At 32.5% G+C, this 21,734-nt stretch overlaps 3 protein-coding genes across 4 annotated transcripts; 1 reads left to right on the top strand and 2 right to left on the bottom strand.

Moving 5' to 3' along the window:
• Positions 1-104: 104 nt before the first annotated feature.
• On the bottom strand, positions 105-1,410 carry LOC130613626 (uncharacterized). Its single transcript, XM_057434943.1, has 3 exons — positions 1,205-1,410; positions 530-1,084; positions 105-357 (listed from the first exon to the last, which is right to left on the bottom strand). The coding sequence occupies exons 1-3, from the start codon at positions 1,408-1,410 to the stop codon at positions 105-107; spliced, it is 1,014 nt and encodes a 337-aa protein (XP_057290926.1).
• Positions 1,411-1,422: 12 nt separating this feature from the next.
• LOC130613625 (uncharacterized) lies at positions 1,423-6,638 on the bottom strand. The gene is made up of 7 exons (XM_057434942.1): positions 5,213-6,638; positions 4,502-5,126; positions 3,831-4,321; positions 3,639-3,718; positions 2,831-2,902; positions 1,578-1,665; positions 1,423-1,514 (listed from the first exon to the last, which is right to left on the bottom strand). The coding sequence occupies exons 1-7, from the start codon at positions 6,636-6,638 to the stop codon at positions 1,423-1,425; spliced, it is 2,874 nt and encodes a 957-aa protein (XP_057290925.1).
• Positions 6,639-6,877: 239 nt separating this feature from the next.
• LOC130613952 (dynein regulatory complex subunit 4-like) lies at positions 6,878-21,250 on the top strand. 2 transcript variants are annotated; one of them, XM_057435330.1, is made up of 14 exons: positions 6,919-6,964; positions 9,332-9,392; positions 10,246-10,296; positions 10,403-10,495; positions 11,132-11,399; positions 12,742-12,878; positions 12,995-13,049; positions 14,786-14,991; positions 15,704-15,835; positions 17,668-17,703; positions 17,782-18,000; positions 18,946-19,023; positions 20,488-20,553; positions 21,031-21,250. In XM_057435330.1, exons 3-14 carry the CDS (start codon positions 10,294-10,296, stop codon positions 21,178-21,180), a joined length of 1,443 nt encoding a protein of 480 aa, XP_057291313.1. In that variant the 5' UTR covers positions 6,919-6,964; positions 9,332-9,392; positions 10,246-10,293; the 3' UTR covers positions 21,181-21,250. The 2 variants fall into 2 exon arrangements, with proteins under 2 accessions (XP_057291312.1, XP_057291313.1); XM_057435329.1 differs by lacking the exon at positions 9,332-9,392 and having other exon boundaries at positions 6,878-6,964.
• The last annotated feature ends 484 nt before the right edge of the window (positions 21,251-21,734 follow it).

The raw sequence follows: 21,734 nt of genomic DNA, 5'->3' as shown, positions 1-21,734 counted from the left end.
AAAACGAAAGATTTACAGTAAAATTTTAGTTTTCTTTGTTTATCTTGCTGATAGTTCCCTCCTTTATACTTACTTATACTTACTTACTGCACGTTTATTGTGCGTTAATCCCTTTCAACGAGGGTTGCACATTGCTTTCCAGGATCCAAACTTCCTGGATTTATGCACCTTTCCCACTTTTTGCGATCAAAGACATCGTCTATTTTCAAATTTTTTGAAGCAAGGTCTTTATTTATGTTTTCTTTCCATTGCTTCCTTGGTCTTCCACGTGGCACACTTCCAGCAACTTCAAAAGACAGAACCATCTTTGGCCAGAGCTCATTTGGCATGCGATGTAAGTGCCCAAACCATCTCAACCTATTATATGACAGTACATCTTCGACACTATGAAGCTTTAGTCGCGATCTTAACTCTTTTATTGAGAGTTTATCGGAGAGCTTTACTGAACAAATCCATCTTAGCATTGCGTGATCTGTGCGTTTAATTTGGTTGGTATCTTCAACATTTAGTGAAACTTCTTCTAAAAGACCTTATTCTGGCCGTAGTAGCATCGAAGCAATCACCACGCTTACTGATCGTGTCACCTAAGTAGCAAAAACTCTGCACAACCTCAATATCGTTATCTCCAACTTTAATCGATGTGGCTTGGTTATCAATTGAAGTAACAAGTGCACCACTGAGGAAATCCGGATCCGCTCTTAATCTGCCTTTTAGGTTAGTGCATCTTTTATGGATCCATTGATTGCATTGTGAGCATAAGATTGAATTACTCCCAACTCCTTTAGAGCAAGAGCAAACACCACATGGCCATTTACTTGAGTCAGTTGACTTTGATGCCTCACACTGACTGTGCATAATTTTTGTCTTTTTCATATTGACACGTAGTCCTTTCTCTTCTAGATTATCTTTCCGGAGTTTTAATCGTTCTGTAATCTCTACGATAGAATTTGCAGAGATGACAAGGTCATCAGCATACAGAAGTTCCCATGGACAGCCAAGGTGGTACTCTTGAGACGACGCCTCTAAGACAATAATGAAAAGAAGAAAGAAGTGAACTTCGTAACGAACCTTTGGTGCACCCCAACTTGCACACAAAACTCAGAACTGTACTTGTTATTGACTAACTCTTGATTTGGCATTTAGATACATAGCTTGAACTACTCTAACAACCCATTCTTGTACGCCTAGTTTTCTTAAGTCTCACCAGACAACCTTTCTGGGAACAGGACCAAATGCTTTTTCGAGGTCAACAAAAGCAAAAAACAGATCTTTATGCTTTGTAATATGCTTTTCGTGCAACTGTCGTAGAACAAAGATTGCATCCGTGGTACTTCTACCTGGCATAAAGGCAAACTTCATGCTGTCAATACTGATTTGTGATCGGATGATTACTTCAATTACTCTTTCCATGATCTTTAAAACCTAATCTGTAAGCTTAAGACCTCTAAAATTCCCTCTATCAAGGGCATCCCCTTCACCTTTGTACAAATTGATGATGTAAGATTCGTTCCACTCTTTCAGCACAACATGTTTATAAGATTTGTAACCGAATCAACAATAGGGTCATCAGCACGTACCATTATAATCAGCACGTACCATTATAACGACAACTCCCGAAGGACCAGCTGCTTTTCCTGCTTTTTTCCTTCTTTTCATATGTGCTATCTATACACAAGATAAGCTTATTTGCAAAAAAAATTCACAAAAGGTTCAAGTATTCATAAATTGGTGTGCCTCACTGTAATAATAATAATAATTACTCATAATATCAAGTAATGATAAAATACACAAGCCACATACACCATCTGTTTAAATTTTTAACTGACCTAGGAAACCCAACATCCTCATTTGTAAAAAAGCACATCAGGGAATTGTACAGAACCATTGCTCCCACCAATGGACTAAAACCTTGACAAACCTCTTGTAGCCAAATGGTTGTGCAAGAAAACCATGTAGCTAGGGCAGCAGTGCAGCCATATTTATCAAGCTTCCAGTGATTAACAATAATTAACTGGGTGATTTGAGCCCATCCAAGAGCTTAATTGAGTGGTTGCACGATGCATGACATGCATTGTGTTAAAAAATTTGGCGTATTTTTACTTAACCGAATCATTTTATAAACATGCGCTGCTATACTGCTCTATTACCAGAAGCAAATCATTTCGATGTGCTCAATGTGATTGCAAAGATATAAATAGATTAAAATTACATTCAACACAAAAGAAAAAATCTCCAGAATTGTGTTTTAGAGAGAGCTCCTAATAGTAGCACTTGCAAGCAATAGAAATGTAAAGCAATTTCACTGTGTGAGAAGAATTAAATCATATAGGTGAAGTAAGGTTACTACGTATCGGATCGCGCATGTAGTTATATTATTCTTTTGTGTTCCCTACTTTCCTCCCAGACCATCACATATACTATTACTTCATTTGTTTTAGTACTACAAATAAACGAAAGATTCTATTAAAAGAAAGAAAACCTTGGCTTGCTTGCACCTGTAAATGTATAAACTATAAATTTAACAATAAATGATTGAAAAAATAAAACTTATCATATAACCCGCACCACATTATAACCCGCACCAACAGTGGAAGTCGTAAAAATCAACATATAACCCGCGAGTTATATGCCGAAAAATACAGTAATTCTCTCTTTATTTTTTACTTGCGGTCATTTTTTTATCTGTAAGCTTTGGAAATAAGAACAACCTTCTACAAACAGATTTTATTGGCTCTCATATAAAAAACAGGGGTTTTGGCAACAAATCGTTTTTTTTTTTGATTCGGTTTTTGATTTAATTGATAAACTAATACGGTTTTTGTTGTTTTACAATAGAAGTTATCTGTCGTGGATGATACATCGCGATGAACATGATCATCATGATAGTTTCGCGATCGGCTACCTAATATTTTTATAATAATGACAAACACGATAGGATCGTGGATCATGGGTGTCGCACATGCTACACAATCACAATGTTAGGCTTCCTGATAGCGGTACTGTACTTTGTTTTGTTAAATGAATGTCATATGAAGTGCTTCATTTAAAATAAAAAATATAAACGAAGTGCATAAAAACTTTTTTAAAACATGATATGAAACCAAACAAAGGTTTTTTATCATATGATTATAAATACAGCGTTTTCAGAACAAGGTGAAGATGTGATGAGAAAAGGTAGATATTAACAAAATGTTTTTGCTTTTTTTGGAGATACTAGATCAGAAAAAAACTAATAATTATTGAACTTTTTATCCACCATATATAAGAATTCGATATAAGAAACGTTTCTAACATAGGTAGTGAGTTTGTCAACATGGTCTGTTAATCTATAGTGTGGAAATTGCAATATTTTTTGGTAGATAGATAGATAGATGAGAGAGAGAGAGAGAGATTTATTTTTTATTAGGAGTTTACAATGAAAATATATAATATGATAAATATATTGAACATTTACCTAATAAAAGGATAACTAGCACAAAGCACTTTATGTGCTTAAATAACGTGCTAGCTACCTGGGAGAACAACAGGTAGGACGAGGCCACAGGACAACACAGGGACAAGACGAACATTCAGACGAGGATATCACAGAGTCAAAGTCAAAAATAGCATGAAATGTCTGGAAGCTGCTTAAAACAAACCTTCAAGCAGGAAAAAGGAATTTGGACTGGGTGAAATAAAATAAAATTGTAATTAGATTTTATATGTGTTAATAAAGTGACTATGTAAAAAAATTTTTAGCTCAGAGGTATTTTTGCTCAAGATTTTAAAGGGTAAGGAAATTTGAAGACGGTTCCATGAGTTTATTGCAAAGAACTTAACAGACTTTTTACCAAACGCAGTTGAATGAACAAGAGGTAGATTCAAAAAGCCTTTGTCAGCAGCACGGGTGTGGTGGGAATGGGCGAAGTCGATTGCGAAAGTATTGATGAGGCTAATAGGAAGAGTTTTATAATAAAGGTTCAGTAGGAAAATTATATTATGTATACAGATCATGTCAGAGAATTTAATTAAGTTAAGGTTCCCGTATAGTGGGGTAGGAGAAGCATTGAAAGTACTAAAAGAGATGATACGGATAGCATGGTTTTGTAAAATTTCTATTCGACGGGTAAGAGAAGATTTTTGGCCCCATACCAAGGAGCAATATTGTATTTGGGAGTAGAAAATAGCAAAATAAATTTGACGAAGAACACATTTTGGAACAAAATGACGAGCTTTGGCAAGTGCTCCATTAGATTTTTTGAGGTTGGAGATGGTGATGTTAATTTGAGACTTCCAGGAGAGGTTTGAGTCAAGAGTTATACCAAGGTATTTGACAGTATCACTAGGAACAATTTTAGTTCCATTGATTAGAAATTTAAAATTAAATAAAATTGGTTTTAAAGGAGTTTTAAAAATAACAAGTTCAGTTTTAGATTTATTTAATGAGATTTTATTTGCATTGAGCCATTGACAAAGGAATTTGAGATCCAAGTTAAGATGTTTATTTAGTTGTTTAGCGGACTTACTAATATTTAGCAGGTTGGTATCATCTGCAAAGAGGTGGACCATGGAATGTTTAATTGCAGTATGAAGATCATTAATATAGAGTAGAAATAAAAGTGGACCAAGAACAGAGCCCTGAGGAACACCATGACGAATAGGTTTATGTGAAGATGACGAATTATTGATAAACACAAATTGTTCTCTGTTGGTTAGGAAAGAGCGCAGCAAAGATAAAGGAACCCCACGAATACCATAGTGATAAAGTTTTTTAATTAAAATTTCATGGTCAACAGTGTCGAAAGCTTTTTGTAGGTCAATGAAGACACCACAAACAAGAAGACCATTGTCAATAGCTTCCATAATCTTTTGAGTAATGTTTAGTAAGGCGTGTGAGGTAGAAAATTTTTTCCTGAAGCCAAACTGATCTGGAAAGATAGTATTGTTCATAGAAAAAAAATTATATAAACGATTGAAAATAAGCTTTTCGAAAATTTTGTCAATGTTTGAAAGTAAAGATATGGGCCGATAGTTGCAAAGTTCGACATTTGAGCCTTTTTTGTAAACAGGGATAACTTTTGCAATTTTAAGAGAAGATGGATAAATACCAGTTGAAAAGGAAAGATTGATTAATTTAGCAATTGGAACTGCGAGGAGTTTTTTATTAGGAAGAAGGACTTGGTACGGAATGCTGAAAGGACCTGTTGATTTTTTTTATCAAAGAGAGAAATACAATCAAGGACTTCTAAATCATTAGTTGGGCGAAAAAATATTGAATTAGCTGTTGGGTTTTTTAGATACGAAGAAAAGTGTTTAAAGCTTGGTGGAATCGATTTCCTTAAATTATCTGCAATTGAGCTGAAGCAACTGTTGAATGAATTAGATATGGTTAATGGGTCTGTAGTGAGATTATTGTTAATGTTTAAACAAGAAGGAGTAGGAGATTTGGCAGACCGGAGTGAAATGATGGAACGAACACCATCCCAGATAGCTTTTGAATTATTTTTATTTTTGATGAAAAATTGTTTGTAGAAGTTACTTTTACTTATTCTACATAGAGTGACAAGTTTGTTTCTGTATTTTTTAAAGGATGTGTGCAGTAGAGATTTTATGAATGGATCTTTTTCTTTAATGAATTGTTTATGTAAAGCGTCACGTTTGCGTATAGAGGTGAGTATGCCAGTAGTGATCCATTCTTTATGAGAGTTTGTGTTATTTCTAGTAAAAGATTTTTTGAGAGGAACACATTCATTTATATAGTTATTGACAAAGGTATGAAAAATATCAAAAGATTTAGATGGGTCAAGTTCATTTAAGCAAAGAAGTTCATTCCAGTCAATGGCAGATATTTTTTGAGAAAATAATTCTTGGTTAAATTTATTCCAGTCTGGAATAGGAGATCTTTTTGTGGGAGGAGGCGGCAAGACGTGTTGTTTGTTTATTATAAGAAACTGTGGGAAATGGTCAGATATTGACGATATGATGTTACCAGACTTGCAGTTTAGTTCAAAAGGGTCATGAAAAATATTGTCAATTAAAGTACTAGTATTTTCTGTAATTCTTGTTGGAAGAAGTATAGAAGGAGCTAAAGAAAACGAAAATATAGAGTCTAAAAAATCAGAAATATCAGGGTTGGAATCAGAGAGTAATAGATTTGCATTAAAGTCTCCCATTAAAAAAATGTTTTTGTTCTCAGAGGTGGTTTTGCTTAATATAGGAGTAAGATGGTTCATATTAAAGTCATGTAGGTCCATATGAGGATGTTTGTAGATGCAACCTATGATATAATTTTTACCTTTAGGATGAATAACTTCAACAAATACTGATTCAAGTTGGTGACTTATATAACATAGTTGATCAAGGTCAGGGCGACTAGAACAGGAGAGCTTATCAGAAATGTATAACAAAGCGCCACCTTTAATGCTTTCTGAAGGAGTATGTATAAAGGTATATCCATTTAGATTACAGTTCAGAGAAGGAGATTTACTTTGAAGACCCGTTTCTGTTATACCAATAGCACTGAAATTAAAATTAAGGTCAGAGAGGAGATAGGTTAAATCATTAAAATGTTTAGATAAGGAAGATATGTTTAGATGAAACAAGGAAAAGTAGGAAGAATTAAAGTTTTGAGAGACAAATTCAACAGAGTCGTAAAACATTGTTCAGTGTAGCTAAATGTGTACCTTCTGATACATATATATATATATATACACTTAAAGTCAGAAGCCGTTCTTTCTTAAAAATACCCACTAACTAAATTTAGCTAGCTAAGCTAGCCTCCGTACTGCTTTCGTTTCGTTTCCAATTTTTCGTTTTGCTTCCTTTTAAAAGAGCGAGACAATGTTTATTTCCTCGATTAACACAGACGGCCTCGCTCTCAAAAATACTGTTTACAAAACTACCATAACAATCACAAACCACGCAAATCACACACGCACACTTTAAAAAGGATTTTAAAATCATCGTTGAGTTCAGGGGATTTATAGTACGTATTACTCTTTTACTATTACTTTCTATTCTCACCAATAAAAACGCAAACTTTAGAGGTGAGGTTCTTATTTAACAGTAAAATAAATAAAGTTATTTTATACACGCAAATGAAAAATTAAAGTCATAAAAGTTAAGTTCCATTATAAAACAGAGGTTCTTTAGCATTTGACATTTCAAAAACAAATGTTTTGCCCGTGATTGTAGTAAAGTACCATGTACTACTGTGTTTTTACTTGCCAATGTTTACAAAAGTTAAAAAAGTTTGTATGATTTTGTGTGTACCCATTTCTGTGGGTAGAAAATATAAACAACAGACCACAGTAATCAAAGAAATCCATCCAAAAAAGAAGTATCAGTAAAATTTTGAAAGAAAAATTTGAAGAATTAATTAAAATTTAATTCCAGTTTTTATTACCCAAAAAATCTTAATCTTCATTACCCAGCACATGCCCTTTGTTCTCAAAATTATTTCCAGGAGTAGCCATGGCTTAGATGGGAGTCCTAGAGTGTTTAATGCTCATTTTGGGCTATGCAGACACAATTAGGGTAATAATAATAATAATAATAGATATTTAAAATGGCTAGCCCAGAAAATCACAAAAACCTATAGTTAGGGGATTGTTTCCACTGGGGACCACTAGAACAAAAAGGAAACAAACAATGATAAACCTTAGACTGCCTCAGCTCAATGAAACATAGTAACATTTATAATATGTGAAAATTGAAAAGAAAAAGAATAAAAAAAAACAAAAATTAAAAAGTTAAAAAGTGATCTCCATCAGAATTTGCCAAAAACGTTACAGATAGAAGTCTTAAATGAAAGCAGCCCTCTATTACAGATGCTGTGATGCACGCTATACCAAACAACTTTCTGCAACATCCACCGCCCACATATTTTGCTTTCTCCTCAATTGCCATCTCCTTAAACCCCTGGCTATGGTAACCACTCACCCATATTGAATCGCTGCCAAGGAAATTCGAATCCCGGTCTCTCGCACAAAGTACGAGAGTTAGTGTGAATCAAACAATTGTTTTGCTAATCTACTTCTGAATGCTAAGCTGATCTTCTGAAATAGAATAAATCCTATAAATTCAAATAATTCCTAAAAAATGCAATAAGAATTTTTTGTATTCTCCATAAAATCACAGTCATCCATACTATAGTACTGTAAAAAGGTATCTTAAAATCGAGGATCGCGTATCTTGCGCGACTTGATCGATACGTCCGATATAGCTTTTTTTGCTCCTAAATTCCTATCGCGTGAAGCCTTATAGCGCTTCCTCGATAGACAGTCTCGATACATCGCAATGTGTTAAAAGTATCTGTTCTTATTAAATTGTAGCGCAAAGAAAAAAAAAATGAAACGATAATCTCGAAAGAAATAATTTTATTATACTGTTCTTAAATCACAGCATAAAGAAAAAAAATAAGGGATTGTCTCGAAATGTTCATACTTAGTTCGTATAATTCGTATAAAAAATTTGTATCATTTTATTAAATTTTAAAATACAGACTTTTTCGTACCATCAAAATTAAAGTTCGTATAAAGTTCGTATAATTTAAAATAAAGTTTGTTTGTAGTTTGTATCGTTTCAAAGAAGTTTGTATAAGAAGTTGCTTTACTTCTAATTTTGAAAGTTGCTTTTTATCATAAGATCCACGAATCAAGAGAATTGCTTGTATAGTTTCGTCATAATTTTCATAGAAATTAATGACGTTAAATGAAGCCTCTCACCGAAGGCTTGGAGTTCTTTCAAGTTAAAAGATTGCATAAAACCGAAGTTTTTGGAATAAAATTAGATTGCATTTTAAAAGTTTAAAAACGAAAAACGGCGATAGAAAGGTTTTTAAGATCGCAGTTTAAAAACTTGGAACAAAAAATGGCAATAGAAAAATATTTAATATACTTTTTATTACTTTCGTCGAAAGTCAGGCAAATTTGTTTAACTTTATTCACACAAGAATTATTATTCCTAAATTATCATAGAAAAAAAGAAACCCTTATAAGCATTGTTTTGTTTTGTTTGAAGTTCAGTATTTAATTTAAAATAAGTATTATAATGCAATTTACTCCATCGAGTAATACTACGCGATAGATCGAGCCTATCGCAACATCCTGATAGACGCGATATAATTCACTTCTATCAAAAAGCTATCGCCTATTGCTCGTGTCGCGCACGATAGAGGATTGCGATGTTAAGATACCTTTTTACAGTACTGTACGTGAACTTCTAAATAACGAGATTTCACTTTTTTCTGTTTACTGGCAACACTGGATGGCTATGACATAATATCCTGAGCCCTAAGGCTGGGTCTACCATATTACCAATTTCACTGATAATAAAATTTGTGTTCTTACAGACTAGACACCTTAAACATCGTTGGGGTAGCTCACCGATAAGAAAAGTTTTGTGCGTTGAAGGTATGACATTTAATCTATTGTTATCTCTGTAACCACCATTCATTAAGTACATAACAAACCTATATTATTATGAAACTAGACAGTTTCAAAGAAGAATATTTTTTAAAAAAGGTTTTCATCGCCATACGTGCTCTCCTTCGCATATCCTCTTTGTTCATATGCTTTACCAAGTTTTCCTGATGTTGTGTCTGTTTTTTGAGCAATAGAAAAAGGTACACTGTGATAGTTGGAGCAGCCATTTGCGACATCTGAGACAAGTCACCAAGTATTGGAACCATTTTAATCATAAAATAGGCTTTAGATTAATTCCAGTGGATCTCACATTGAAAGGAATTGAGATGTAAATCATGGAACTAGGACGTTTCCGCGAATGCTTTTTTTGATCGACCCTGTGCAATTGCCCACCTTTTTTACCAACCTTGCAAAGTTGTTTTAAGGGGTTGATGCATAGTCAAAACCATGAAGTTGTGTGGTGAGCGGAGTTGCCATATTGCGTTAGAGCCCTTTTTTTAAATAAATACGTAAAAAGGAGTTGCCAGATAAATGTAAAATAACCATAACAATGAGATTTTAAAAACCTTTTGTTTTTACTTGTTAAATACAAGCTATTATAACAATCACGAAAGCTATATTTACATTTTTTAATTCACAACTGCTTTCTATACCTTTTTTATTATAAGTTTGGTGAAGCATGGTTTTTTCTTTAAATTTCCATATTTCATAGAATGTATACTATAGTTATAGGTGTAGAAGGTGTATGGGTGACTGGTTGGGGGTTGGTAAATGTGAAGAAGCTGATTTAACTACATGGATATTTGGTGACTCACCTCTTATATAACAATTTTTTTTTTAGTTGAATTATAAATAAATAGAAAATTTCAATAGTCATTATCTTATCAAAATGGTAAGCAGATTATATTTATTATATTTATAACTTTCGCTAATAAATAAGATTGTTTACATATCTTGTTATATTTTGATCTTTACCAATCTGTTGTTATATTTTATAGCCGCCGAAAAAAGGAAAAAAGAAAAAATCAGCAAAAGCAAAAGCTCCAACTATTGTAGATGGAATCAGTACTGAGGAAATGAGTAAAGAGCAGGTGTGTTATAAAATGTGTTATACATAAGGTCTATTATATCAGGGTTCCCACGCCTCCTCATAACTCCTCAAATGTCCTCAAATATAAAAGGTCTCCTCAATTTTCCTTGAATGTCCTCAACTTTTTTTGTTTTATTGGTTTTCTTCTCAAATCTCCTCAAAATTTTTTTTGATATTTGGTTATTTTTTATATATGCTAGTTTTTATATTATTTATTTTGAAGCACCACAATTTGTGGTTGCTGTGCCTGCAAAAATTACTTTGCAAAAATTACTTTTTTTGTTGTGTTTATATTTGAAGCAAAGTTTCTTAGTTATCTTTTGTAAGAAGATGCCAGTCTGTGTGTTCCTTCTTTTTTACAAGTGCAAGTTTTTCTCCTCAAATCTCCTCAATTGTGTTAACAAAGGCTCCTCAAAAATCACAAAAATCTCCTTAAAAGTTCTCAATTTTTCTCAAATTTTGTTTTAAAAAAAAAAGAGTGGGAACCCTGTATATGCTTTGCTGATGTTTTTAACGTAACACATACCCTGTTTGTACTGAAATGTAAATTACTATGAGGTGAAATTAGTCATTTAAGACAGAGTTATCTTAAGTGTTGGACATTACAATGAACCAAATTATGTTCTTAACTGTTTAGCTTGAAGAGTATATTGTACGCCTCAGAGAAGAACTCGATCGAGAGCGGGAAGAGAGAAATTATTTTCAGCTTGAAAGAGATAAAGTCAACACATTTTGGGAAATTACCAAGCGACAATTAGATGAAAAAAAAGCTGATTTACGTAATAAAGAACGAGAAGAAGAAGAGGCTGAAGAGCGACATCAAGTGGAAATTAAAGTATATAAACAAAAAGTCAAACATCTCCTCTATGAGCATCAAAACAATATTACTGAACTAAAAGCAGAGAGTATGCTAGCTTCTTGTCACTTTAAATATAAATTTGTGATATCTCTATGTTCATGGATGCTTTAGCTGTTATTGATAGTGGCATATGCCAATAACTGTAACAAATTTCCAAATCAATTCAGGCCCAAAGGGGTTGAGTTAAAAAATTCGAAAAATTGTGTAACAATTTTTCTTTATTAAGGTCTTTGTCAATCAATTCTTTCATTATCAAGGTTTTTAGATTTTATTTACAATGTCATATTTATTTAAAGCAAATTTTGACATTTCTGGAATTAAAGGTGAATTGTTTAACCCAATTAATTATGCCAAGTAAACATTCATTCGCTCATTTCAGGTCAATTTCAAAATTTTTTACATTCCTATAACTTGGGGTCAGCATATTGATATGCAATGAGATTATTTATTACTTTACTAATACAAAAAATAGATAGTTTGAGCTAATTGAATGAATTGGTTAAGTTACAGCTCATTAAAGCATTGTATGGAGCTTTTATGGTTCCATACAAAGCATTCTATCGAGCAATAATAGCTGCTTTCAGAAGCCATTATTAAAATGGTACCATCAAAATGTACACAAATGAAAACAAACAAAAACTTTTTATAGCATAAAAGAAAATATGAAATTCACTCACCTAAAAATAAATTTTCGTTACAATCCACAAAGACCACATAGACCACATAATTCAAATTTGTTTTGTGTACTTACAAAGGTTTAAAATCAGACATGAACTTGTCGATGATGAGAAAATGTCGCCTAGTACCCTTGTTCAAGGGTACAGACCTCGCAAGCTTAGTCTGTGCTTTTGACCTGGGGCTTTGTATTTCACACAATTATTAAAAAGACTTGTTGAGCAACAGCTCAACAATATCACTTGGATATCAGTTGGGATATTTTTAAACTTTTATGATACAAAAGTTGTTTTGATCACACTAGTCGATAACCATGAAAAGATCCACTGGATCATCTGTCCTTTGTGTACTGCATTGTGTGCGTCTATAATATAGATTACAGAACTATTTAAATTTTGTGGGTTTAACTGAGCTTCATCGGTTTTTGAGTTTAATATTTTTCTCCCAACATTTCAAAATTTCTCTTTGTAAAGATATAGAAAATTATTTTTATGATACTTATAATAATACTTTTGTTATCACATTTTGTTTTAAACTTACCTAGTTCATTCCATCAATTTAAGTCTACATTTTACAAATCAAAAGCCAGCTTGGTAACTTAAATGTACCTAAATTTTGTTTCTGTCGTCCTTTTAAACTACAAGTTTATTTGTGCTGTTGCGTTGTCATAGATATTTGTACTATTTTTGTGTTATCTTATCATCATATCTTAGGTGCTGTTGCAATAAAACTTGCACAGGATGAACATAAAGGTAAAGAATCTGATCTTCGAAAAGATAAGCGAAGCCTTAAAGTAGAACTTAAAGAACAAGAACTTTCAAATGAAGATGTTATCAAGTCTTTACTGCGAGTAAGTGTGTTATGTATTAGCTTCCTCTTTAAATTACTTAGGGATTTTTAATTCTGTATCGCTTGTGTGATTTTTGAAATATTTTTTTCTATTTATCATATTGTAACTTTTCTCAGGGTAAAGATGAAGAAATAACCACACTCAGAAACGACTTTGAAAGACAAGCAAACGGTTTGATTTATTTGTTGAAATGTACACATTTATTTTATGTACCTTGTGATTTTTTTACTTTATATTTTGTACTAACAATTGTACTAGAAAATTTGCTTTAAAAATCATTTACTAGTTGCTTTACAGTTCCACAAAAAATCTGATAAGCACCTAGTGGACTGCTCTTTATCACAGAACTTTGAAGCAACTAAGCCTCATAATTTAAACCACATTGCATAACAGATAACCCAAAAACTAACAAAAAAAATCCAGACAAAAGCACTGTTTTTTGTGTGATAAAAATCTTTTTACATATCACGAAAACAACATAGCATTTTTTTTAAAAATTTTCTACATTTTTATGTCCAAATTTCGTTCCCCAAAAAGACCTTATTTGGTGGTCATTCCTACTTATTAGGTACTATCCTATCTGAATGATGTCAAGTCTATTAGAACAAATGAATAAATACATACTTACTTATTTACTTACTTAACGGTCCCCTCTTGTATTTTCCAAATATAAATATTAAAAATAATTTGAAAACTTCTTGGTTCATACACTCAATCATAGTGCCATATTTTTCCTGCACACGCAGAAATGGAGGTAACTTTTCTGCTTAGTTTGTTTACATTTTTACCTCCATTTTGCGCGTGCATCGGGCATTACGTAATCACTTAGATGTGTGCGCAAGTAAATATCGGGACTGTGATTCCATTTATTGTTAGGCAAAACCTTGATTGTAAAACACAACACAGTAGTTGTTGAAAGATAATAATTTTCAAGAATTTAGCTAATAACATGCGAAAATAGGTAAAAAAATAATATTTCTTTCAAAATACAAAAAACTTTGAGTTTTTTTGTTTTGACTGCACAAAATCACTTTCAACAATTTATTCATTTGTTTTTTAAATCAACATATGCATATAATTATTTGACGTTTTTTTTTGAGAAACATTTTAAAATGTACAGATGCTAGCAAATTAAATGAATATGGTGAGTTTAACAAGTTTTCATGACACAGTGCTAAATTTAAATTATTTTTTCATGCAACAAATTAAATTCATAAAAAATCATATTAATTTCTCCTCCCGAGGTAGTTATTATTGCACCTTAAAACAATGTTAGCACTTAATTTTTTGGGGGCCAATTTTTCTCATACTGTAATCCTGGTAAAAAATATGGAAGCGTGCGCAGTTTATTCATCATTTTTTAAATATGGACAAAAGTGTCAATCGTTTACACACATTTAGGCCAGACATAAATTGTTTTAAGCTTGCTTGTTGCATCTTCTAAATTCAGGGAAAAAGCCATGCTGATTAGCATTTAACATTTAACATTATAACAATTAAAATTTCCAGAGTTTAAATTTAACCAAATAACCTAAGACCCAAAGTCCTAGGTCTGCTCTAAACACTGACAAATGAACTTTAACAACTTTAAAACCCTTGACTCTGATATAAAATTATCCAATTCTGTTGGTCTTTTGTTAATACATTTTGACCAGAATTGTTTTTTTGTTTTTTTTGGTGTGTTGGTACTGATCTGTTGCATATAGACTGTGTGTTTTGCACTGACTTTTGTTACATGCCACCTTTATACAGATTTTTTTACCTTCAAGAGTGTATTTTTTAATAGAAGATACTTAAAGGTACTTTTCCATAGATTCCTGTACTTAAATGTATGGAAAAGACACCATCCTCAAATTTTTAGCTTTTTACTTTTGTTTTCTATGTTTTTTGATTTCATACTTATTTAGAGATTGAGGCGAAGTATGAGAAAAAGATGAGAACTTTACGTGATGAACTTGAGTTGCGAAGGAAAACAGAAATTCATGAAATAGAGGAGAGGAAAAATGGCCAGATAAATACATTAATGAAGAATCATGAAAAGGCATTCAGTGATATAAAAAATTATTACAATGACATAACGTTGAATAATTTGGCACTTATCAATTCACTGAAGGTAATATTCTTTAAAACTTCTTTAAAACTTATGCAATACTTTCGACATTAGTCAATATTCTTCAGTACTGCCAAAAAAATCAGTTAGTATATGAATTATTACCTTTTTTAAAAAAAATAATCTAACTTCAAGAAGTTTAGAAAGTTTAGGTAAATTTGTGAATGCGAAAAAAAAACTGGAAAAACGTGCTATATAATGTAGAGAGGGTAGAACAGAGAAGCTATGAGAAATAAGTGAAGATGCACTTTTAACATTTAGCATGTCAAGCTTTCTTCGATGAAATGTTACTAGTGTGTTGTTTAATATTTGTTAGTATAGTATATATAATCAAGTTAGCATATTTCACTTTATTTTAAATGTCTCAAACGTTTCAGTAGGCATTACTGGCAAATATTAACTGGATTGCACTATAATTGAATGCCTTTTAACCAATCAGACTACTTTTATTATTTTTGCTTATTGCCTATATACCCCAGGCTTTTTCTGACTGGTCACATCTTTATATTATTTCGTACAATATCACTTAAGCGTTTATGGGCACTTGCTTCTGAAGTATTGGCCCATAGAGGCTCCTTCTATTTGGGGGTTGTATAAATGTTATAAAAAAAATTTTCATATGTATTGTTACCCCAAATACTTAATGAATTGTTATCTTCTTGTTTTTTTTTTTCATGTTGTGTGTAATGTCACACAAAAATTTGATTTTTATTAGGAACAAGTTGAAGAGATGCGTAAAAAAGAAGAAAGGCTTGAGAAACAAATGAATGAAGTTATGGCAGAGAATCGTAAATTAATCGAACCTCTTCAAAAAGCTAAAGAAGAAGTACAGGAGTTACACAAACAAGTAAGAAGCTAATGTTTTATTTTTGGTTACTACTAGATAATAAGGCTTGAGACTAATTGAATTGAATATTTGCTGTAATCACAGGCTGCTTTTTTTAAAAGTACCCTAAGACCAATGAAATCTCGTACCTGGGAATCTTATCAAAGTCTGGAACGAAAAGAGTTTACATAAGAGTCTCCTCCCAAGGTGACATTAGCATATCTTGTCCGATTGTGAGTGATCTTATCCTGGAATGAAACATGTATTTTGCTAAAATGTTTTTTGCCAACATTTTGTATGATAACACAAAGTAAATGTCACAGATTATGAACTATCCCATAAAAAATGAATAATTGTCACCGTATATAGACCACATTTTGACATCCATAAATAGGCGGGTATCTTCAAATCCATTTCCAGTTTAAAACCCATAAATAAATATTGAAGTGGTATAAATTTATGACAAAATATACTTTTAATAATAATAAACCTCTAAAGGAAAAACTTAAAATTTAACCGCTTTTTTTTCCAGTCCTTTTACCAAGTTATCACGAAAAAAGAAGAACAAAATGTTTTTCAAAGTGTGAAAAGTATGCCTTCAGTATACTCCTTATAGAATGAAAAAATAATTATGTTTAGACTTCATCCCATTAATAGTGTTTATGTCCATTTTTTTCTTAATCTTAAACTAGGATGAGATTTCATCCCTTTCTTTAATACCAGGAGAAGATTCACCCCACCTGAATGTATATATGTTGCGAGTACTTCACTGGTTGAAGGCAGAGAAGAACACTTCTAGGATGAAATGCATTTGGGCTGTAGCGGTTTTCATACAGAACTATTACAGTGAAAGCAAACTTTTACACTGAATTCGACCCTTCGCAGTAACGTTTACAGTGAATTCGACTCTTTGCAGTGACTTTAACACTGAACTCGACTCTTTGCAGTGACTTTAACACTGAACTCGACTCTTTGCAGTGACTTTTACAGTGAATTTGAAACTTTGCACTGACTTTAACACTGAATTCGACTCTTTGCAGTGACTTTAACACTGAATTTGAAACTTTGCACTGACTTTAACACTGAATTTGAATCTTTGCAGTGACTTTTATACTGAATTCGACTCTTTGCACTGACTTTAACACTGAATTCGACTCTTTGCAGTGACTTCAACACTGAACTCGACTCTTTGCAGTGACTTTAACACTGAATTCGACTCTTTGCGCTGACTTTAACACTGAATTTGAAACTTTGCACTGGCTTTGACACTGAATTTGAATCTTTGCAGTGACTTTTATACTGAATTCGACTCTTTGCAGTGACTTTTACACTGAATTTTACACTGAATTTGACTCTTTGCAGTGACTTTAACACTGAATTTGAAACTTTGCACTGACTTTGACACTGAATTTGAATCTTTGCAGTGACTTTTATACTGAATTCGACTCTTTGCAGTGACTTCAACACTGAACTCGACTCTTTGCAGTGACTTTAACACTGAATTCGACTCTTTGCAGTGACTTTAACACTGAATTTGAAACTTTGCACTGACTTTGACACTGAATTTGAATCTTTGCAGTGACTTTTATACTGAATTCGACTCTTTGCAGTGACTTTTACACTGAAATCTACTCTTTGCAGTGACTTTAACACTGAACTCGACTCTTTGCAGTGACTTTAGCACTGAACTCGACTCTTTGCAGTGACTTTCACACTAAATTTGAAACTTTGCACTGACTTTAACACTGAATTTGATTCTTTACCAGTGACTTTAACACTGAATTTTATTAAAATGCAACTAAAATGTATTAAAATCATATTTGGAACTATATTTAAATATTTTCATATTATAGCTATCAAACTATGAAAAAGACAAAGCTTCTTTGCAGGTACGTTATTTATTTAAATAAAAAGTCTTATGTGCTGGATATGGAATATGAAATTTGTTTTATTGTTTACATAAATAGAGTGCGAAAGCTCGACTGCGAGTACAAGAGGACGAACTAAAGAAATTACAGTGGGAACACGAAGTGTTGCGACAAAGATTTGAACAGACACAAAAAGAACGAGATGAACTGTACAATAAATTTGTCCGAGCTATTCACGAAGTTCAGCAGAAAGGAAATTTCAAAAATCTACTTCTTGAAAAGAAGTTGACAGTTATTACAGACACTCTTGAGAAAAAGGTACGTCGAGCGAAATACAAACACTTTTTTATGAGTAGACCATTTTTTTTATTTTAGTGACAGCGTTCCTCAAAATGTCAGATTACGATGCTGCTGAGGTGTTTAAATTTACATACTTAGTGTAAACAGTACTTTAAAGTAGGATAAGAGAAGCCGCAGATGTGGTGAACTAAAAAGCATATGGATTCTTGTGTGGCGACAAGGAAGAAGACCATGAATTAGATGTGGTTTTTGAGGGTTTTTTTATTTATGCAAATATTTTTTACGACAATTCCACTTATATGGATGTCTGCAAATGTTTCCAAAAGTTTACAAAACTGTTGTGGATTTTTGTACATACGCACATATTCTTGTAGATAAAAAAGTCGGACCATATGTGAATAAAACGGCTAATATTAAAATTCATACAGATTTCTTAGAAGTGCAATATCGAAAAAGCGTTATAAAGATTTATTTGACTTCTAAGGCCTGTTTATTTTCAACCTAAAGGAATGAGTGCGCATGCCCATTGTTCTGACGTAAAATCAAAACAATTGGTCACACAGAAACTTCTCCCTATAAATTGAAAATAATAATAAAAATTTATCTATATTATAATACCCGTCTGTCTGTCCGTCACGGAAAATGGTGCCTTAGCTGCTCGAACACGTGGATTTTTCCACGGGCGAACGACTAGTTAATATATAATACAATAATACAATTCTAAAATTACCATAAAACTTAACATCACGAGGTAAAATTGTGTCGCATTATTGCACAGAAAAAAGGGAATTAGAAAGATGGGCAAAAAAAGTGTGGATATAAGCGATCATATAAGATGGAAATTTCAGTGTCATGTTTTGGAATGTGTTTCTTGGCAAAGCACATTGAACGAAGTCTTTGAAAAGTGTAGATCGAATGAATTGAACTTAAAGCTTTTGTTTAACATCATTGCTTTTTTTACAGGAGGCTCAATTAAATGAAGTTTTGTCTGCGTCCAATCTCGATCCTACAGCTTTGGTTGTTGTCACTAGAAAACTCGAGGTTAGTTCGTGAATTTTTAATTCTTCAAGTTACAGATAATGTATTTAAGATTAGTCACCCATCATTATTTCACTTTTAACCCTGACTAATTTGAAATTAGCTATTATTTCCAGAAAAACCCCCAATTATTTTTACCAAACCCTAAAATCTTTGAGGAATGTTGAGAGCGGCACTGCTTTCGTTTATTCATGTTAACAACTAGTTACTCCGTTTCATGTCACGTACTGTTCTATGTGTTACTCCGTTCTATGTATGGTGTAAGTCTTTGTTATGGCATATGGTGATGGTATTTTATTTGGCTGAAAAAAGTGGATACTACGTCATGTCATTGCCTAAAGGTCCGATTCTAAGTTTCTTTCGAATTTGTACAATTATGGCATTTGCCTGTTACTAAAATTTTAATTTGTGCCACGCAAATACTGCGTATATTAAAAATGTGACTTGTAAATGTTGCGTTACATGTGAATCATTGGTTGTTTATTTTGATTTGACATCTTGCAAATCATGTGACTTCGTCACTGTTATTTTAACTCGTTTGTTCAGACTTTAAACAGAAATAAAAACATAACAAGTTATTTATAACTTCGTATTAATAACGTCATTTTGTTTTTTATGCTCTGTTTTTTCATTAAGTAAGCTAAGATTGAATTTAACATGAAGATGATAATTATAGGGCTGACCAGAAAAAGTTGGTATTTTTGAAGTATTTCAATTAACCAATTAACGTTTATGTGAGGCTTTTTGGCATGAAAAATAATATAAAATTATAATTTTCTAAAATTTATCTGACATGATATCCTAGAATAGTCTGCAGACATTGTAGTTATCAGAATTCAAATGTCTTTCGTAAATTCCCTTTTTATTTCCTGAGCAAACAAATTTTTTTGTTAAGTTGTTTTTGTAAAGCAAAAGTCACGTGATCAAGTTAAATTAGTTTTAATATTTACCTTGGGTATACATATTATTTTTCATAAACTTAAGCATGTCCAGGGCCTGTCGGCTCCTAATTAAGCCTATAATTACCAGTAAATGAACAAAATAATAAATTACTTGTGCACAATGAGTTAATTAAGAGCCTTAAGTGAGTATTAATTGATGTGGGTACATAATATTGTCGCAGAGAGACAAAACGCAAACCTGAGACAAAAGGGGTTTTTTAATTTAATTTTAACAAGTTGATAACAATAACGACAATGTTCGTTTTAAATTTCCCCAATAACATCAAACGTTTATTTATAGGTTGTTTTTTTTTTCAATTTCGTGCCAAACTTTCCGTGATGTTTATTTTTGAACAGGTGTTTTTAATGTCAACATTTATTCAACCTTGTTAAAAATTATTTACATTTTGAATTGATTTGACGTGATCTTTGTCCATTTTGTGGCAGCGATATTTTTAGCTTATAAAGTGTAAGAAGCTTTCCGTTTCATAACTGACAAATTATTAAATACGTTTTCTGATTTTAGGACGTGTTGGATTCAAAGAACAGCGCTATAAAAGATTTACAATATGAACTTGCACGCGTGTGTAAGGTGGGTAAATGGAATGTATTAAGGGCGTTTGCAAACTGCACCCTCCAACCTTATTCCCAGGATTCTGTCTCTTTAACCAGGACGTTTCTTATACACCCAACTCGAGCGTCAATTTTAGTGTGTTCCATAAAATCGCTTTGAATTTACAGTAATGTGAAACAGTTATTCGCAGAGCCTTTCACTGTCAAAAAAAGAGGCGTTGCCCACTTTTTATACCCTGCCCGTACAAATTTTGGCGCTGAGAAAATTTTAGTCACATTCGCGATTCCGTTCTAAAATCGCCAAATAAAAATTCAGGTCAAATGTTAGTTTTTTCTTTCATCGCCTTCATTATACTTTTCTTTCTAAGTTTATTATACATTTTATTAAAAAAGCCAAAATTTGTATGCAGGACAACCTCATCCCCAGGACTTCTTAGACTTTTTATATTTGGACAGCCTGAACGAATGTACGAATAAGTAAATTTCTAATTTGTAGGCGCATAACGACTTGATACGAACATACGAAGCCAAACTTCGATCGTTTGGAGTCCCTACAGAAGAACTTGGTTTCCAGCCCCTCCAGAGTAACGTTACTGGACAACAGCTTGGAAAAGGAACAGCAGGTTTGGTCGCTCAACCGACGTGAAGACAGATTTTTTAAATTAAATATCGTGTATATTATATATTTTTATGTTAATTTATTTTTATTAATCTCATTATAATGTGTTATTCTTTTTTTCGGCTCTGCGTGCAAAAACCGAATTCTTTCAACAAAAGCCATAATATCAACGATTCAAAAGGGCGGTAGCATTTTGTGAAGTCACGCAAAAATGGCGGCTGATAAATTGTGCATTTTTTATGTAAAAGAAAACTTGGTAGAAAACCAACGGGGAATAGCCGCGATAAAAGGTTCATATCATGAAATTCTCTCAAGTGTTTAATCTTTTTTGTTTCATACTGTCATTGAAAAAATACCTTCTGAAACAAAATCATGATTTATCTTAACATTTGTTTTTTGCGACCTCAATTATTCTATTCCTCAATCATTCTGCATTGTTACATACTTGGACTTCTGCGGCGCAAATAAATTACGTAAAGCATTGCTGACTCAAAACTGTTAACATTTTCACAGTTTTTAAGTTGCGCCTAACCTGTCGTAACAGCAGGAAAAATAAATTATTCTGCGAAGGTTTAAAGACG

Source organism: Hydractinia symbiolongicarpus, chromosome 11, assembly GCF_029227915.1.
Source record: "Hydractinia symbiolongicarpus strain clone_291-10 chromosome 11, HSymV2.1, whole genome shotgun sequence".
Taxonomy (NCBI): domain Eukaryota; kingdom Metazoa; phylum Cnidaria; class Hydrozoa; order Anthoathecata; family Hydractiniidae; genus Hydractinia; species Hydractinia symbiolongicarpus.
The sequence above is the reverse complement of the archived record's forward strand: the minus strand, read 5'-3'. Positions and strand labels throughout refer to the sequence as shown.

What these genes read in the sequence shown, in the direction of transcription:
- LOC130613626 (XM_057434943.1), bottom strand. Translation starts at nt 1,410, where the DNA reads ATGGAAAGAGTAATTGAAGTAATCATCCGATCACAAATCAGTATTGAC. An exon ending in GTTCCCAGAAAGGTTGTCTG is followed by an intron (nt 1,085 to 1,204) that starts GTGAGACTTAAG and finishes TTTGTGTGCAAG; the next exon opens with TTGGGGTGCACCAAAGGTTC. An exon ending in GCTACTACGGCCAGAATAAG is followed by an intron (nt 358 to 529) that starts GTCTTTTAGAAG and finishes GTCATATAATAG; the next exon opens with GTTGAGATGGTTTGGGCACT.
- LOC130613625 (XM_057434942.1), bottom strand. Translation starts at nt 6,638, where the DNA reads ATGTTTTACGACTCTGTTGAATTTGTCTCTCAAAACTTTAATTCTTCC. An exon ending in AACCTGCTAAATATTAGTAA is followed by an intron (nt 4,322 to 4,501) that starts GTCCGCTAAACA and finishes AATTGTTCCTAG; the next exon opens with TGATACTGTCAAATACCTTG. An exon ending in GGTACGTGCTGATTATAATG is followed by an intron (nt 1,515 to 1,577) that starts GTACGTGCTGAT and finishes TTGTGCTGAAAG; the next exon opens with AGTGGAACGAATCTTACATC.
- LOC130613952 (XM_057435329.1), top strand. An exon ending in TTATCAAGTCTTTACTGCGA is followed by an intron (nt 12,879 to 12,994) that starts GTAAGTGTGTTA and finishes AACTTTTCTCAG; the next exon opens with GGTAAAGATGAAGAAATAAC. An exon ending in AAGACAAAGCTTCTTTGCAG is followed by an intron (nt 17,704 to 17,781) that starts GTACGTTATTTA and finishes TTACATAAATAG; the next exon opens with AGTGCGAAAGCTCGACTGCG.